This window comes from Acipenser ruthenus, chromosome 1 (genome assembly GCF_902713425.1).
Source record: "Acipenser ruthenus chromosome 1, fAciRut3.2 maternal haplotype, whole genome shotgun sequence".
In the NCBI taxonomy this organism is placed as follows: Eukaryota; Metazoa; Chordata; class Actinopteri; order Acipenseriformes; family Acipenseridae; genus Acipenser; species Acipenser ruthenus.
In genome coordinates this window covers 98,883,786-98,902,139 of record NC_081189.1, presented here as the reverse complement: position 1 = coordinate 98,902,139, position 18,354 = coordinate 98,883,786, and the positions used below count along the sequence as shown (strand labels likewise).

Below are 18,354 nucleotides of genomic sequence, written 5' to 3'. Positions count from 1 at the left end.
CAGTGCTGGGACACTCGTTTCTCTTATATCCAAACCTGAGCGCTGACCATCAAGCCAGAAGAGGGTGGTTCCAGAACTTACTACTCTTTGCACTCCTACTCATTGTAAGTGATAGGATGGGTTCAGTTCTTTAGTATGTGTCCTAAATAATTGAAAGCAAACTGATCTATCTAAATTCTTTGGTAATTTAAATTATTTAGAACCTTTTTGAGGTCCCATATTGAGTCTTAACTGCATGACCAAAATGTGCATTAGTTCCATTAATTCACGGCAGAGCCTGAAATAAAATATGAATCACGGTGATGTATTTTTTTCCCTCAAGATTAATAGGATATACTCTATCTCAGGCACCACAGCTTTAGTTTTTTTTTTGTTTGTTTTTTAATGCGCACACTGATAGATAGTGCACATGCACTTAATTATGTGAACTGTCACTTTCTGAGATATGTGACTGGTTTCCTTTGACAACTAATACATATTCACTGTAAGTTTTTTAAACACTGTTTGAGTTCATCAGAGAAGACTTTTGAGAACCTCTAAGTAAGGATGTGTGAGTTTATGCAGGCACAAGGACGATGTCTTGTGGGGGGCATCTAGGATCAACTGCAAGGTTCCCTACCCACACCACACTAGAGTACAGAAAAGGAAATCCAAAAATGCTAAAAAAAAAACAAAAAAAAAAAAACAACTTAATTCTGTCATGACAAAAGGAGTACTGGGTTTATTATACAGCTGAGGTGGCGTGTCTTAGGAGCCCAGGGAGAGTTGAATCTCAATAAGAAGTAACGGACACCACAGACATACCCACCAAATACAATACAACGTTTGGTCTTTGTGGCATTTCTTACTCTTTGAGCAGGATAATAGTTAGGTTAAAAGTAATAACCAATGTAAAAGAATAATACATCAAAATAAATTAAAATCCAAAGTAAATATCTTACAAATACCATTTATTTAATATTCACACATGGACAAATGAAAATACAAATATGTATGAAACTCATGTGCTGCCTAGTGACTGAGACCTGAGCTCTGGATGTCAGTGGGTGCAGCTCTTGCAGGGCTGCAGACCGTTCTCATTGCATGAAGTGCATTTCAGAGCTTTGAAAGAGTCTGTGAAGCAGTTTCGGAACACTGACATCTTGCTCCCATGGCACACTGAACAAGGAACAAAAGCAAACCCCCCGCAAGAGATGCACTCGTGGGGATGCTGTACCTTCTGGGGAAGAAAAGCAAGCATACATTCATCAAATCAATACATCCTGCATTGATGCTAAGTGATCTCTATATACTGTACTGTTCATATTTTAAAAAGTGTATCATATAATGTAGTGGTACAGCTAAACTGTTCACATAAAAATACAGTATATTCCCACCGTATTCTGAGCTGACCTGTAATTCAAACTATGCTATCGCAATGAAAATGCATGCTGATAAAAGCTATAAAAACCAATCTTTAAAAAATATATATATTTCATATGCTTATTAATATTTCATAATGTTTAGTAATGTATATTGATGATCTTTTGCACTTTCCTAATTTCACATGCTACTAAAAAAGCCTTAGCACCACGGCTAATGACTTCAGACTGCGGGGGGCAGTGTTAACAAGTCAAGACATCCCAATTTCATGAGAACTGCAGATTTGTCTAATGAAGATGATTTATTATACTTTCAGTTCCTAAACAGTTCCCACAGGTAAAAGGAAATTACATTAAGCAAATCACTAACACACTATAGTGTCAGAATGGTTTATACATTACAATGGAACTAATACATACAAACTGAACTATATTTTAAATATTGGTGACATTTATTATATATTAAAAGTATCCTCGTGTGATGTATGGTTAGAATAAGGCTTGAGAAAAGGTATACTGTATGTCTCAGTGTCAATTATGTTACTTTTGTGGCATAGTGATGGGCCTGCACTGTAATAAATCTTAATATTATTAAAAAATGAAAAAAAAGAAATACATTTTTTTAAAGAGGTATGGTATTTTCTTGCTTGTCAACACACAGACATATCTATCAAGTAGGAAATTGTGTTGCAGTTAATAATTGCTGATTTTTTATGACATAATAATGTTTAGCAAAGAAAGAAAAATCCAGTAATTAAGATTTTGCAACAAGGAGCAAGTGAGCATCTAACCACTATGCAAAAGAGTGAGGCTTATCTGCTGGTGAGGTCAGATCCATAACGTTACGGATGTAACCCTGGTTCCCTGAAAGAGAAGACGATCAACAACAATACTTTTATGTCATAGAGTATTTTATGTCATAGCTGCCGATAAGCCCCTCCGGGCAGTGATGTCCTCGGTCCCGCCTACCGAGGGAATAAGTAGTCACTCCGCGGAGATCACTTTCTCTTTTGCATCGAACTCGCGAATGCGAGTGATGTGACCTTGCAAGGTTTGTTGGTCATTTTCTCTTTCAGAGATCCAAGGTTACATCCGTAACCTAACGTTCCCTTTCAATTCGAAGACGATCAACAACAATACTTTTGGGAAAGTATCAAAGCCGTCGCAAGGGAGGGTGAGCAGAGACAGCAGACAAGGGACGCCTCGCTACCGCCAAACTAATGGACCCTTCTGCCTAATGAAGGCATAGAAGGATCTACCACGTTAAATCGGTAGAACCTGGTGAATGTATGAAGAGTAGCCCAGCTAGCAGCAGTACAAATATCAGTCAATGAAGCTCCTCTAAAGAGGGCACATGACGTAGCCACTCCTCTGGTAGACCGGCATTGGTATATGCAGTCAAGACTGTGTCCACAATCCAGTGGGATAGTTGCTGTTTCGAAAGGACTTGACTCAGGGTCCTTTCACCATGACAAACGAAGAGCTGGTCAGATTGACGCTCTCGTCCTATCCACATAACCTCTCAATGCCCGAACCGAGCAGAGGGAATTCAATCTCCGATCCTCCTCTGAAGAAAAAGGAGGGGGATGGAAATCCTCTAATTCCACCGATTGGTTTAAGTGGAAAGCCATAACCACCTTAGGGAGGAAAACGGGGTTCATACGTAATGATACCCTGTTTCCATCATCCCAAATATGCATACAGGCACTGTGCACTGACAGAGCCTGTAGCTCACTAACCCGCTTAGAGGAGGTGATGACTAGCAAAAAGGTTGTCTTCATAGAGAGATATTTCAGCTCTATGGAATGTATAGGCTCAAATGGGGCCTTAGTGAGAGCCTCCAATACTACGTCTAGACGCCACTCGGGGAGGATGTCCTTTCTAGGAGGACGTAACCGCAGAGTACACTTCAGAAAATGTGTCACCAGGAAATGAGCGCCTAGGGACACAGGGGGATCTGCCCTCCTCTAGCAGGTCTTCCAGAAATTGTAAAATGATTGCTATAGGGCAATAGATGGGGTCACCTTTGGCCACCAATTTTGAAAATACCTCCACTTATAGGCGTACAACAACAACCTTGTGCCTTGAGCCCTAAGGCAGACAGACACTCCTGTTCAGGGGCCAAACCCACAGTTGGAGTCTGCCCGGTTCTGAGTGCCAGAGAGTGCCTCTCACCTCACTGAGGATATCCATGCGTAGTGGGATCTCCCAGGGCTGGCCTTGTAGCAGCTGGCAAAGGTTTAAAAACCAGATTCTCCTGGGCCATCTGGGGGCCACAAGGAGAACTGTCGTCTTCTCTCTCCAGACCTTCTCTAGGAATGCCAGGAGCAGCAGTACTGTCAGGAATGTGTACAACTGTCCTTGGCCACGAGTGGGCTAGGGCATCGACGCCTAGTGGACCGCCGCAGCGGTGCAGGGAGAACCATAGTGGGCAGTGAGTCGTCTCTGCCGTGGCAAAGAGATTGATTCTGGCCTTCCCGAAACGTTGCCAAATGCAGTCTACCACCTGACCAGGACCTGCGGACTCCTCTGCCTGCCCAGACCACGCCCCAACCCGAGTTGGATGTATCTGTCATCACCACCTGACGGCTGTGGATCACTCCCATCCTTACACCTTAGCACAGGTGAGAGGCTTGCCTCCACCAGCACAGGGCTTCCCAGCCGATGGTATCTGCCGCGTTTGGGATGTAGCCGGAAGGCATTGAGCCACGTTTGAATCGGGCGCATATGGAGTAACCCCAGCTGGATGGCTGATGAAGCTGCGACCATCAGACCCAGTAATTTCTGACACAACACCAATTGTACTGTCAATCCCTGTTGAAACAGGGTCAGACAGTTGTGAATGGCGGCTACTCTGTCGTCTGACCGGTAGGCTCGCATTGTAAGGGAGTCCAGCTGGAGACCCAAGTAAGCCGTACTTTGCACCGGTATTAATTGGCTATTGGCATCGTTGAGGGTGAGACCCAGTCTCGCCAGATACTCCATCACGATCGCCATGTGGGCTACTGCTCCTTCCTGTGACTGGGAACAGATCAACCAGTCGTCCAGGTAGTTGAACACCCTGATCCCTAGCAGCCGCAAGGGGGTTAGGATGGCATCCACACACTTTGAGAATGTGTGGGGGGCTAAGGAGAGGCCGAATGGCAGCACGGAAAACTCGAAGATGCTTCCCTGAAAGGCAAAGTGGAGATATTTCCTGTTCTTGGGATGAATAGGAACGTGAAAATACGCGTCCCGTGGTAAACCAGTCGCCCGGCCAAGCAGACTGGAGGATGTGACGGTGTGTGACCATTTGAAACATCCTCTCCCTCAAGAACCCGTTGAGGTGTCTCAGGTCTAGGATGGGGCGAAGGCCACCATCCTTTTTTGGTACCAGAAAATACCTCGAGTAGAACCCCTTATCTTTGGAGGTGGGCTCTACAAGGCGGATGGCTTGCTTGAGAAGTAATGTATTTACTTCTTGCCTGAGGGCCAAGTCCTGGAGAGGGTCACTCACAGAACTTCAGCACATAACCGGTGTGTACAGTGGCGAGCTTTAGAGAGAAGACTGGGAGCAGCAGGTTGTGCACCAAGATACCCATAGCTTGACTGCTGTTTTGTTTTTGAAGTGTTTTTGATCTGTTTTGTTTGTTTGTTAAAGAATAAAATTGTGTGAAAGCTCTGAATCACAGTCTGCCGCATCTGAGTTTGCTATTTCTGCCATTGGCCAGCCTTGACCGTACACTACTACACCACAAAAATGTTAAACATTTTTTATTTTTATTTGCAATGACTAATGTTATTTGTTACGCTGATTTTGCAGAAACCTGTCCAAAGACAACTCTGCTGCACAGAATTATACAGTAGGTCTCTATAGGTGACAATAGGAAGCTTAAGAAAACATGGTGGCTCGGGTACATTAAAATGCTGTGGAGGTCACACAGTTTGGAATAAAAGCACATTTGTTTCTGATGAATTCTGGTGCTGTATTGGCAGCACTAGAGAGCTCTCTGGCAGAAGGAACAGGCAGTGAGCTTGAGGAGGGAACTACCCTCAAGTCTAGGTTGAGGTGAGCAGTGTAACAAGCGTTTACAATAGCAGGTCAATGTTTAAACCATTAACTTCAATCACTGTCGGTCCGACTCTTTTCATGAACATTGGACTTACAACAAAAATGTCTAATAGCCGTACTGTTTATAGTTCCCAAAATCCAATAAGACACCAGGATATAGATTTACCAAGCTTTTGGCCTGAAATATTCTATTTAGCTGAAACATGTTTTTACACTGCCCATCCAACTCTGAATCCTGCACATCAATCACTAATTCATTCAAAAGAACACCCTTGACTATAATTGAATTAAAAATGCAACATTTACCTCGATTTTGGTTAAAAGATCCTGCAGATCCCCCGATTCATTCATTGCCAATATTTTTTCTGCACCCTGTTAGCAAATACAAATAAATAAATACAACTTTTTCACATCATTCTGAGTTCAAATTCATATATTTTAATACAGATAACAGTATTTTGTGATGTTCTGTGCATTTGTAAATAATTTACACTTATATGAGCAAAAGTTTGCTCAATACAGTTTATGCAGTAGAGGGAAACACAGGAATACTCACTTTTTTTAAAGACTGTTGTTTTGTTTGTTACTTTAGCGTTGTCCTCATTTCATTCTTAATTATTTGCATTGTTTAGTGTTCATGAAAGGTGTGGAACAATGGCACTGGCTACAGTCAGCAGGCTATTAATAGAATTCCCCTAACAGAAGAAATGTAACATTTCTGAGTCCCTACACTCTCTCAAATACGAGTCCCTTGTAATTCCTCTGAAAATAATCACTTTAAGAAATACGGTATAATATAATACAATACAGATGCGTTGCTGCATGTCTGTGTAATATTGCAATTGAAATAATAGACTGCGGCTAATCCACAGCATGGAAATCAGAAATCAGAGTAAGTCAAACCTTACATGTCACATGAATGCTTTTTATATATTCTTACTCGAAAATGGTGTCAGAGGAGGGAATATTTCAGCCTGACCAAATTTGTAACTGTAACTGATTACTTTGTAAAAGCAACATCCTCAACACTGGTTGACACTACTATTTAGCAATTAGTTAGAATAAACTGCAAGTGGGTTTGGAGTGGGTTGCATTTGCTACTGTTGAGGAGACAGAACAGTAATTGAAGACAGTGAAAATACAATGTACTGTACTGTTTAATGCAGACATCACTGTGGAAATAATGTTCTTACCCCAAGATAATGTCCATCAATGAAAACCACAGGAAGCGAAGGGGATTCAGCCACTCTCTTACACCTCTCCTCCAGCTCTTTCCCGTACTCAATGTTTAGTGCAATGTTTTTCTCTGCAAATTTAACTCTGTGGTTCTGAAATATCTTTCTCACTAGTTCACATCTTTCAAAGGTTGTTCTCACTACCCGGAAACTTGTTGTATAGATTACTATTCTTCCAAACTCCAGCAGCAATGTTGGCTGCAAAGAAACACAAAAATATTATTAATATCATACTATTCATAACATCAAAAATACATATCTGTATTGTGAAACAACCCCCATATGCCCCAAGTAGACATATTTCAGTGTAGACTGATACTGATGAAGGTGCTAGTTGAAACTGTGTTATACAGAGCATAAAAAAAAACATGTAATTTATATTTGAGCATCAAAAGAAACCTATCACTTATAGTTGGATAAAATTCACTGTTTTAGAGCAGGTGCAGTGACTTTTTATTGTGCTGATTAACAATTGACATCATGAAGATGCTGCAAAATGATCTTGAGCAGGTGTTGTGACTCTTGGTCTCCCAGTTTGTGGCCTGTCATTGACAGAGCGTGTCTGGTTATACCATCTCACCAGGTTTGAAATTGCTGGCTGTGAGCACCCAAGAGGGCGAGCCACAGTATGCTGCCCTAGTCCAGCCTCCAACATGCCAATTGCACAAAGGTGCTGCTCTCTTGACAGACATGTCATATTGTTTTTTTTTTCTTTTTTGATTTTCTGTATTGCTTTTATTTAAGCTTGCAATTCAACAGCTGAAATCACTCCATGTCCAGAGTCCAATCAACTGTCTCACTAATTAGGTGATTAAGTGCATATGCTTCAGTCATAGTCACTCAAGCATGTCATGGTCAAGGATGAATGATCGAGTGATTAAAAAGAAACCAAAAACATTTAGTCAGTGTCCATCATTTATATACAGTGCCTTGCGAAAGTATTCGGCCCCCTTGAACTTTGCGACCTTTTGCCACATTTCAGGCTTCAAACATAAAGATATGAAACTGTAATTTTTTGTGAAGAATCAACAACAAGTGGGACACAATCATGAAGTGGAACGAAATTTATTGGATATTTCAAACTTTTTTAACAAATAAAAAACTGAAAAATTGGGCGTGCAAAATTATTCAGCCCCCTTAAGTTAATACTTTGTAGCGCCACCTTTTGCTGCGATTACAGCTGTAAGTCGCTTGGGGTATGTCTCTATCAGTTTTGCACATCGAGAGACTGAAATTTTTGCCCATTCCTCCTTGCAAAACAGCTCGAGCTCAGTGAGGTTGGATGGAGAGCATTTGTGAACAGCAGTTTTCAGTTCTTTCCACAGATTCTCGATTGGATTCAGGTCTGGACTTTGACTTGGCCATTCTAACACCTGGATATGTTATTTGTGAACCATTCCATTGTAAATTTTGCTTTATGTTTTGGATCATTGTCTTGTTGGAAGACAAATCTCCGTCCCAGTCTCAGGTCTTTTGCAGACTCCATCAGGTTTTCTTCCAGAATGGTCCTGTATTTGGCTCCATCCATCTTCCCATCAATTTTAACCATCTTCCCTGTCCCTGCTGAAGAAAAGCAGGCCCAAACCATGATGCTGCCACCACCATGTTTGACAGTGGGGATGGTGTGTTCAGGGTGATGAACTGTGTTGCTTTTACGCCAAACATAACGTTTTGCATTGTTGCCAAAAAGTTCGATTTTGGTTTCATCTGACCAGAGCACCTTCTTCCACATGTTTGGTGTGTCTCCCAGGTGGCTTGTGGCAAACTGTAAACGACACTTTTTATGGATATCTTTAAGAAATGGCTTTCTTCTTGCCACTCTTCCATAAAGGCCAGATTTGTGCAGTATACGACTGATTGTTGTCCTATGGACAGAGTCTCCCACCTCAGCTGTAGATCTCTGCAGTTCATCCAGAGTGATCATGGGCCTCTTGGCTGCATCTCTGATCAGTCTTCTCCTTGTATGAGCTGAAAGTTTAGAGGGACGGCCAGGTCTTGGTAGATTTGCAGTGGTCTGATACTCCTTCCATTTCAATATTATCGCTTGCACAGTGCTCCTTGGGATGTTTAAAGCTTGGGAAATCTTTTTGTATCCAAATCCGGCTTTAAACTTCTCCACAACAGTATCTCGGACCTGCCTGGTGTGTTCCTTGTTCTTCATGATGCTCTCTGCGCTTTAAACGGACCTCTGAGACTATCACAGTGCAGGTGCATTTATACAGAGACTTGATTACACACAGGTGGATTCTATTTATCATCATTAGTCATTTAGGTCAACATTGGATCATTCAGAGATCCTCACTGAACTTCTGGAGAGAGTTTGCTGCACTGAAAGTAAAGGGGCTGAATAATTTTGCACGCCCAATTTTTCAGTTTTTCATTTGTTAAAAAAGTTTGAAATATCCAATAAATTTCGTTCCACTTCATGATTGTGTCCCACTTGTTGTTGATTCTTCACAAAAAATTACAGTTTCATATCTTTATGTTTGAAGCCTGAAATGTGGCAAAAGGTCGCAAAGTTCAAGGGGGCCGAATACTTTCGCAAGGCACTGTACCTTATTTTTTTCGAAAATAAATGTGTTATAATAGTGATAAGTTTCTTTTGATGCTCGGTATATATAAACACAGCTACTTGGGGCATCTGGGGGTTGTTTTTCAGTAACATCAGTACAGTAATTGTGACTTCATTCTTTATAATAAGGTGCATCTGCCTCCAATTTACAGTATCTTTAAATGTGTGTTTCCCCATTTAAGTGTTTGCAGTAATTCTAGAATAACTAAGAGATGAAGGCTCTCCTATGTTAAAGTGCTGAAGATTTAAAGAAATTATTCATTGTAAAGAAGCCATGCACCTATTCAGGGGCGTAGCTAGGAATAGATTTTTACTGATATAACGATTCATAGCTGTAGTACTTTTCATGTATTGAAAAGTACTACAGCTATATCTGCATATCCTGTTCATGAAGCCCGGAGACTATTAATGCAAACTGCAAAGCAATATAAGTCGCTGACTCTTTTTACCCAGTGACCCACCTTGGATGATGTTTGAAATTTCATGACACATATTTTTTTAAACAAATCTCCAAGCAAAAACAATACCAACCTAAAATCACTCTATTCACACTGTTAGAAATATGTGACATTAAAAGTACAAGAAGAATAAAACTAAATATGAATAAGTAGATGGGTCTATACCTTCATTGAGACATGCGTTTGGTTTACTGCTACTGAAGTTAATGCTGAGATTGATGACACTGATGCCATAACTGGAACTAGTAAGACTGGTGCTGCTACTGCTGGGGCTGGTAAGACTGGTGCTGCCACTGCTGGAACTGGTGCTGCCACTGCTGGGACTGTGCTGCTACTGCTGGGACTGGTAAGACTGGTGCTGCTACTGCTGGTACTGGTAAGACTGGTGCTGACACTGCTGGAACTGGTAAGATTGCTGATACTAATGCTAAGACTGATCGGACTGCTGAGACTGTATGATGGCACGATTAAAAACACTGATTTAGAAGGCTTTACTTTAAATAGTTTGCCAATCATCGAAAGGCTGTAACACTTCCTCCTGGGACATGTCTCTGGGCAAGGCCATTCAGGCTATTTTCACCCATACTGCTGCGAGAGCAATCAAACATATCGAAAGGATGCACTCAGTTAAACTCTTTCTTGTCATGAACAGGGACCCTAGGAATCCATTTGCTGCGGAAAACACGGATTGTCTCTATGCTGTCGGAGAATTTTTAGCTTACCACTTGGGGTGGGGTAAAAAACATGCAAGGCTTTTTTTTGTTTGTTTGATAACCACACCAATACACTTATCATATAAAATCATCAACACAGACAATATTGCTTTAAATTTACTTAAATATACTGTAATGACTGCGATTGTTGTATTTGAACTTGGGTTTCTTTTCAGATTCTTAGAAGGAATAGACAGACCACTGATGCAGATGCAACGCTCCGTGGAGCTTTTTAATGCCCTCCGTGACACACTAACAGTCCCTGTTTGAGCCAGGACCACACCATCAAAACAAGAAAACCCACTAACAACCCTCAATCCTATCCTGCAGCTCCCTCTGTCACTTTTTGTATCCTCGCTCCTGTGTTCCTGCATGCAGTAACACACAGTTACCACATAGGTCTCAGACGGTTTGTTTTTATATCTCACAGTAGGTCTTTCTCTGTCACTCTCTTTTCACCAACTCCACCTCCTTCCCCCGAAACACTCCCTCCTCCCCCAACCAGACCACTGCGTCGTCCCCCCCACCCACCCTCCACCCTCCCTCAGCTCCCTCCCTCAGCTCCCTCCCACCAATCACTGTGCTCCCACACTCACACATAACCTCCGCTACGGCTCTCCCATGCCGTAAACTCTCCCAGAGCCTCCCCATAGCTAACTACCACCCCTCACCCCCTAGATCAGGGCTTCTCAAACTCGGTCCTGGGGACGCCGTGTCTGCTGGTTTTCATTCCAACCAAGCTCTCAATTACTTAACTAGACACTTAATTGAACTGATAATTTGCTTAATTAGACCTTTTTACTTGTTTTCAGCTCTTGATTTTGTATTAAGATTGGGTAATTAAAGGCAACCCAGGGAGTGAATAGTAACTTCCATTGTTACAGGGGACCATTTCCCCAAAACTACTTTAATGAACATCATGTACGTTCTTGAATTTGTACCTGATTCACGAGTGGTCTGATGTAGTTGTTATTAGAGTTTATCCTGCGACACCAGTGGGGAAACACATACACAAATATTTGTGCATTATTTGTACATTAGGAAAATAACTATTATTTTTTTTTAAACTGCTGTTGCCAAACAGTGAATTTATAAATAGAATTACCTCCAATTATTCTAGCCCATGGCATCGAATACAATACATGAAAAGTACTACAGCTATGAATCGTTATATCGGGGGAGGGGGAAGACGTTGTCATTGCGCAAGAAAAACGCAGATTTATGAAAACGTATCGCAGCTAAACATCACACTGCACAGGACTGTCAGCAGAAAAACAATATTAATATAAGAAATACAATCACTAAATATTCGTACCCAGAGCTGGCTTCTTAGAGTCAGATCATAAACAGATATTGGATCCAATTCTGGAGCTACACGCAGTGTAACTCAGGAAACTGACCAATGAGAATGAGAAGCGTCAGGTCTGTTTGGCGCGAAGTTTCAATACTCCGGCTGTCATATACAGCCTAAGATCACAATAATATTACAGAGAAACGGCAAGTGAAAAATAATAGTAATATGAAAACATGTCAATTATATGCCAGTCACAATATAAATGGGCACATTATTTTTTTTTTAAAGTATTTTTGTACTTTTTTTTTTTTTTTTAAATGTACCTATCTGATTTTTACCGAGGCGGTCGCTTCGGCTGCCTCAATGCACACTACGCCTCTGCTATTATGCACACATATTTATGTATGTGTTTCCCCATTGGTGTCGCAGGATAAACCTCTAATAACAACTACACCAGACCACTCGTGAATCAGGTACAAATTCAAGAACATACATGATGTTCATTAAAGTAGTTTTGGGGAAATGGTCCCCTGTAACAATGGAAGTTACTATTAACTCTCTGGGTTGCCATTAATTACCCAATCTTAATACAAAATAAGGGACTGGACATGCAAGCTTCCAAGATCAGTTCACCTGTCTTGAATCAATACATTCAAATAAAGTAGTGCAAATTAAGCTCCACATACAGTAAAAGTCACAATACAATCCAAGACCATTCATGCTTATTTTCACGCTACAAATAACACATCATTCAGAATTAACATCTTCCTCAGTGAATAGCATTTTATTTTTCTTGTATTCTTCAAAATGTGACTAGTGTTGTACGTGCAGCTGCAAGTCAAAGAGATGCCCAATCCAGGCATGGACCTGACTTTGAAAATGCACATCTTACAGTTTCCCATACAATGCACAGTAATGCCTGCCCCCATTCAGGGGGAGAAATTCTGTTTTTGTCAGCTTTCTCCATCTCCTTTCTTTTTCTTTATCAATTTGTATTTATTTATTTTTTTTGGCACTTGATAAGACATGAATGTGTGTATAGAATATAATTGTCTTTTTTGAATGGATGGAGTTTTTGATCACCCCAAGGTCATTTTTAATGATAACGGTTTGGACAAGGGTCTTAAGTTACCCAATACATTCTCAACATTACAGCTACAGCGGCACAACTCATTTTGTTGGTAGGGGATGATGTGGTACTGGAGCAAGAACTGATCTAGATCTCTTCTCACACCGTATACAGATGAAGAACTGTTAAATAGAAAGACTAAATAGAAAGGTGGATATTGTTTGTTTTTTGTTGGTAACACTTTACATAAACTGTCTCTAATTACTGTGTATTTACATTGTAGTAACTGAGTAAAACGTGAACTCTAATTACACAGTAATTAGAGACACAATGTAAAGTGTTACCTTCTTTGTTGTTGGCTTAATAATTGTGTGCTACAGTATTTACAGTGCCCTGGGGATTTGATTGTCATGTTGGTGCTGGTGCAAAGCGCTTGCCTATTAGTTCTTTAAGTTATTGTTCTGGTTTTTAGTTCACATTACATTGCATTGTATGCTGCTGATAGAAAGGGCATATCTTCTATTGTCTACGGTTAAACCATGTCATTGCAGATGCAGACAGTTTAAGCTGCACTTGAAGTGCTTGTAGATAGCATAACTTTTGGGGTTTGAAATGCATACAATTTTGGAGCCCTTTGTAGTAAATTGTGTTTAGAATCAGAGGGCATATGGGGGTACTGTCTGATGGTAATCCAAACATTTTAACAAGATGTCTATGATTTTGAGATTATTCTTCATGAACTGTCATTTGTACATGAAGCGCCATTGTGCCTCTTTTGACTCAGAAGCACCTGCAAACAAACAGCTATCAGTTCTCTAACAGTCTGTCCGACCTGCTTGTTGGACTATAGTGACTCAACCTGCAACTGGGAAATGCAGCTTTTAGATATTTGAGAAAAGATTCATATGAGGGACAGCCCAGGTACAGCACACAATGGTGTACCACACATAGTACAGGGATTTTTTAAAATTTATTTATTTATTTATTATTTTTTATTTTGTACAACCCCTGTACATCACTTCTAACAGACCTTGAACCCACCTGCACCCTAAAGGTTCCTACAGGCATACATTATTATTATTATTATTATTATTATTATTATTATTATTATTATTATTATTATTATTCTTTATTTTTTTTATTTATTTTTTTTCATGATTTGCCAACTAACTTCATTGAAATGTAATTTCCATACTTTTTGGAAATGTACCCTTTTCCCATTAAAAATAAAACCTACTACAAAAATAATAATAATACATTTGCCAGTTCTGCTTCCTGACTTGCATCTATCACTGATTCATTTAAACCCACCCCAACTACTGAGTGACAGCACATTCCTACATTTCTATTGGAGACTCTGCTTGCGAGATTTAAAACGAGATTACAACCAGGATGGAGGCTTGTTAGCGGGATTTAAAGCTGTATTACAGTTAAAATGCAGAGGATTTAAAACAGAACTGTGTCGAAATGTACAAAAATGCCTACACACAAAAACCCCAGAAGAATGTGCCTGTGACCATAGGGATTTCATTGTGGAAGACAGCAAAGGAAAGAAGGTACAACTTAAGTGTGCAAGTACTGTCGAGTTACTACTATACATATTTTGACCAAAAACACTAATTTCATACAGTATATCAAAAATGAAAGCCCTGAAAAAAAAACGATTTACATAAAATTAAAAAATAGTTAAAAATAAGCACCGAAAAATACAATTAATAAAACCAGAAAAACAGAAGCCCTAATTATAGCATTTAGACAGTGCTATATACATTCTTTTAGATTTCAACAGAATAATGTTGACATTTGTATAGTATGGTTTTAGGAAAATGGCAATTCTAGAAGATATATCATGCTACAAAGGAATCCATGCAATTACAAGAATACATAAGGGTCATGCAAATTCAATTATTAATGTAACTATTTATTAGATTCAACAAGTTTCACATTTAAATTGAATAAAAATGTACAGTAACTGTTAGACAAATTAGAGTGTCTTAAACCTTGAAATATAAATTATACATTTTAATAGCAATCTCTGATATATTCGCACAAAATGTACACATTCTTGAGGTTGGTGCAGCAATTTAGCAGTACAATATCACCATGATTACCTAAAGCAGAAATGACCAATAAAGATGATGTGCTGTATTAAAAATGTATTAAGCAAAAGTATAGTGAAGTCTCATGGATTGTGTACAGTATTAAAGGCTAAAGAGTCTCTGTACTGTGATACTGTGGTATATATCTTTAATAGTCCAACTGATCGCATTGACTCAAGGGAGCTCCAGGGACAAAGCTGATCCTTGAAGCAGCTTCTAGGTACTTACTTCTCAATGTTTTTCTTTCTGTAGTGCAGAGGGAAACCTTCAAAAAACACAATTATATTTCAAATGATTTGGTGACTTAAATTTTTATATATATATATATATATATATATATATATATATATATATATATATATATATATATATATATATATATATATCTACAATGCCTTGCAAAAGTATTCAGACTCCTGACGAATTCTCTCATATTACTGAATTACAAATGGTACATTGAAATTTCGTTCTGTTTGATATTTTATTTTAAAACACTGAAACTCAAAATCAATTATTGTAAGGAGACATTGGTCATAAGTATTCAACCCCTGTGCTGTGGAAGCTCCCAGTTTACATCGATTAAAGAAATTGCCCTAACGAGGACACAATTACCTTACCATTGGCCTCCACCTGTGAACCATTAAAGTTGCTGTCACATTTTCTGGATAAAAACCCCACTGTTGAAGGATCATTGGTCAGGCTGTGAATCTGAAGGAAAATGAAGACCAAAGAGCATTCTACAGAAGTTAGAGATAAAGTAATACAAATGCATAGATTAGGGAAAGGGTACAAAATAATATCCAAGTGTTTGGATATCCCAGTGAGCACAGTTGGATCAATAATCAGGAAGTGGAAGCTGCATCACAACACCCAGGCACTGCCAAGAAAAGGCCGTCCCTCAAAACTCAGCGCTCAAACAAGAAGGAGACTTGTGAGAGAAGCCACAGAGAGGCCAATAATCACTTTGAAGGAGCTACAGAGTTCAGTGGCTGGGAGTGGAGTAATGGTGCACCAGTCAACCATATCAAGAGCTCTGCATAACACTGGCCTGTATGGGAGGGTGGCAAGAAAGAAGCCGTTACTCAAAAAGTACCATCTGAAAGCACATCTGGAGTTTGCCAGAAAGCATGAGAGTGACCCAGCTGCGATATGGGAAAAGGTTTTGTGGTCAGATGAGACCAAGATAGAGCTTTTTGGCCAAAACTCAAAGCTCTATGTGTGGCGCAAACCTAACACTGCCCATGCCTCAAGACACACCATCCCTACAGTGAAGTACAGTGGTGGCAGCATCATGCTGTGGGGATGCTTCTCATCAGCAGGGACTGGGCATCTTGTTAAAATTGAAGGAAGAATGGATGGAGCAAAATACAGGGAAATAATGCAAGAGAACCTGCTTCAGTCTGCTAAAAAACTGAAGCTTGGGAGGAAATTCACCTTTCAGCAGGACAATGATCCCAAGCACAAGGCCAAAGCAACATTGGAGTGGCTCAAGAACAAAAAGGTGAATGTCCTACAGTGGCCCAGTCAAAGTCCTGATCTCAATCCCACTGAGAATCTGTGGCACTATTTGAAAATTGCGGTCCACAAGCGTCGTCCAACCAACCTGAACAATCTGGAGCAAATCTGCCAAGAAGAATGGGCCAAAATCACTCCGACACTGTGTGCAAAGCTGGTACATATTTACCCCAAAAGACTTAAAGCTGTTATTGCAGCGAAAGGTGGCTCTACCAAATACTAATGTGTGGGGGTTGAATACTTATGCAAGCAAGATATTTCAGTTTTTTATTTTTCTTAAAAATATTTCCCAACATAAAACCAATGTCACCTTACAATAACTGATTTTGAGTTTCAGTGTTTTAAAATAAAATATCAAACAGAACGAAATTTCAATGTACCATTTGTAATTCAGTAATATGAGAGAATTGGTCAGGGGTCTGAATACTTTTGCAAGGCACTGCATATATATATATATATATATATATATATATATATATATATATATATATATATATATATATATATATTCCCCTTACTATTTTATTTTTGCAATTATTCCGAGTGGTTCGTGGTTCTATTTTGTTTTTGTTTTGTAAAATAGTTAAAAAAAAATAAAATAAAAGAGGAATTCAAATAATATTTGAAGCTACTTATTCTCTAATGGGGATTGGATTGGAAAGCTTAGGGACTCAAAAGTTAACTACACTGAAAGGTACTGTAAATGCTACAAAAAACTTGCTAGAAAAATATATACCACATTATTAAAGGGAATTAGATATGGGATTTGTATTAAATATGTATTGACTTCTAAATTAATTGCAATTATATGTATATTAGTGTATAGTAATCCTTGTCAAATGCAAACAACATTCAATAGGGAATGCACCATATTTAGATATTTTTTTGAACATCAGTTTTACATGTACGCTTTACATTATCTAATTCCATGAAATAAGAACAATGCATGACAGATACAGTAAAAAGAATGATGGCATTGACTAAACAGTTAACTGTTGCTACCTCCCTTATGAAGGTTTACTGTGGTGTTTTTGCATGGTATTTTCAGTTTTACCATGCATTTCCCATGGTTATACTATGAATTTACCACAGTTTACCCTGGTTTGCTGTGTTTGTTAATATGAATCCAATATATATTTTATTTTTCAATGGGGTCTATTCAGTTAATCTTACTGGCTGCAGATGTAAATGCCACATTGCTTAAATCTTTAAAATGGGATCCTTCTTTGAGTCTTATATTATCCTTTTTTAAAAAAACAGAAATGCTCTAAAGAGACTCACCTGCACTGTTTTCAGAACTTTTATAACAAAGGGTCATATTCAAATGATCAAAATAGAGGTGGTATTTAGATTATTTAAATCAAATTGAATAAACCCTGATATCATCATAAAATAACATCACACAAATCAACAAAAGAATTAGGAAATAAAAACACCATGACCTAAAACATTATTGCAAGGCTTACCTGACAGACATTTGAGAGGTTGTTAAAAAGCGCTTGACCTGCGCTAACTTTGTGCTTCACACCACGAACTGTGCCATTTTTACTTAATATGTTGACTCGTTTCGTACCAAAAGCCCTGTCCTTCGATGCCCCTGCAAGCAGAAGCAAATCGTCTGGCTCACTTTCACTGTCATCAAGCTCTGATCCCAGATGTCCATTGTGATGCCCATTGACTTCACTTTGGGTACTAAACTGGTCTGCTTCGGAGCTACTGGCACATTCTGAATCGAGTAAGTCTGACGGCCTTTCCTCAGTAAAGACCTCCTTTATTATTCTCCCACTATGAGCTGAAGCCACACGAAACCTGACTTTCTTCTGAGGTTTTTCAGTCCCTGTTTTCATTGTGCTTTCAACTGTTGCCTCTTCCATTGGAAACACACAAGGTTTACATTGTCCCGGTGCCCGTTTTGCCAATTTGCCACTTTTAAACAATTTCCTGATATGTGCTTATCTTCATTGACAGCAACCAACATATACAACCC

At 39.4% G+C, this 18,354-nt stretch overlaps 1 protein-coding gene across 1 annotated transcript; it reads right to left on the bottom strand.

Moving 5' to 3' along the window:
• Nucleotides 1–970: 970 nt before the first annotated feature.
• Nucleotides 971–18,346, bottom strand: grxcr1a (glutaredoxin and cysteine rich domain containing 1 a). Its single transcript, XM_059032652.1, has 4 exons — nucleotides 17,834–18,346; nucleotides 6,606–6,845; nucleotides 5,719–5,784; nucleotides 971–1,219 (listed from the first exon to the last, which is right to left on the bottom strand). The coding sequence occupies exons 1-4, from the start codon at nucleotides 18,239–18,241 to the stop codon at nucleotides 1,040–1,042; spliced, it is 894 nt and encodes a 297-aa protein (XP_058888635.1). The 5' UTR covers nucleotides 18,242–18,346; the 3' UTR covers nucleotides 971–1,039.
• Between the last annotated feature and the right edge of the window lie 8 nt (nucleotides 18,347–18,354).

Coding starts and splice junctions, on each gene's coding strand:
- grxcr1a (XM_059032652.1), bottom strand. CDS start 18,241: ATGGAAGAGGCAACAGTTGAAAGCACAATGAAAACAGGGACTGAAAAA. Junction 6,846..17,833: donor ACCTCTCAAATGTCTGTCAG/GTAAGCCTTGCA, acceptor GTTTCTTTGCAG/CCAACATTGCTGCTGGAGTT. Junction 1,220..5,718: donor ATCTTTTAACCAAAATCGAG/GTAAATGTTGCA, acceptor TTTCTTCCCCAG/AAGGTACAGCATCCCCACGA.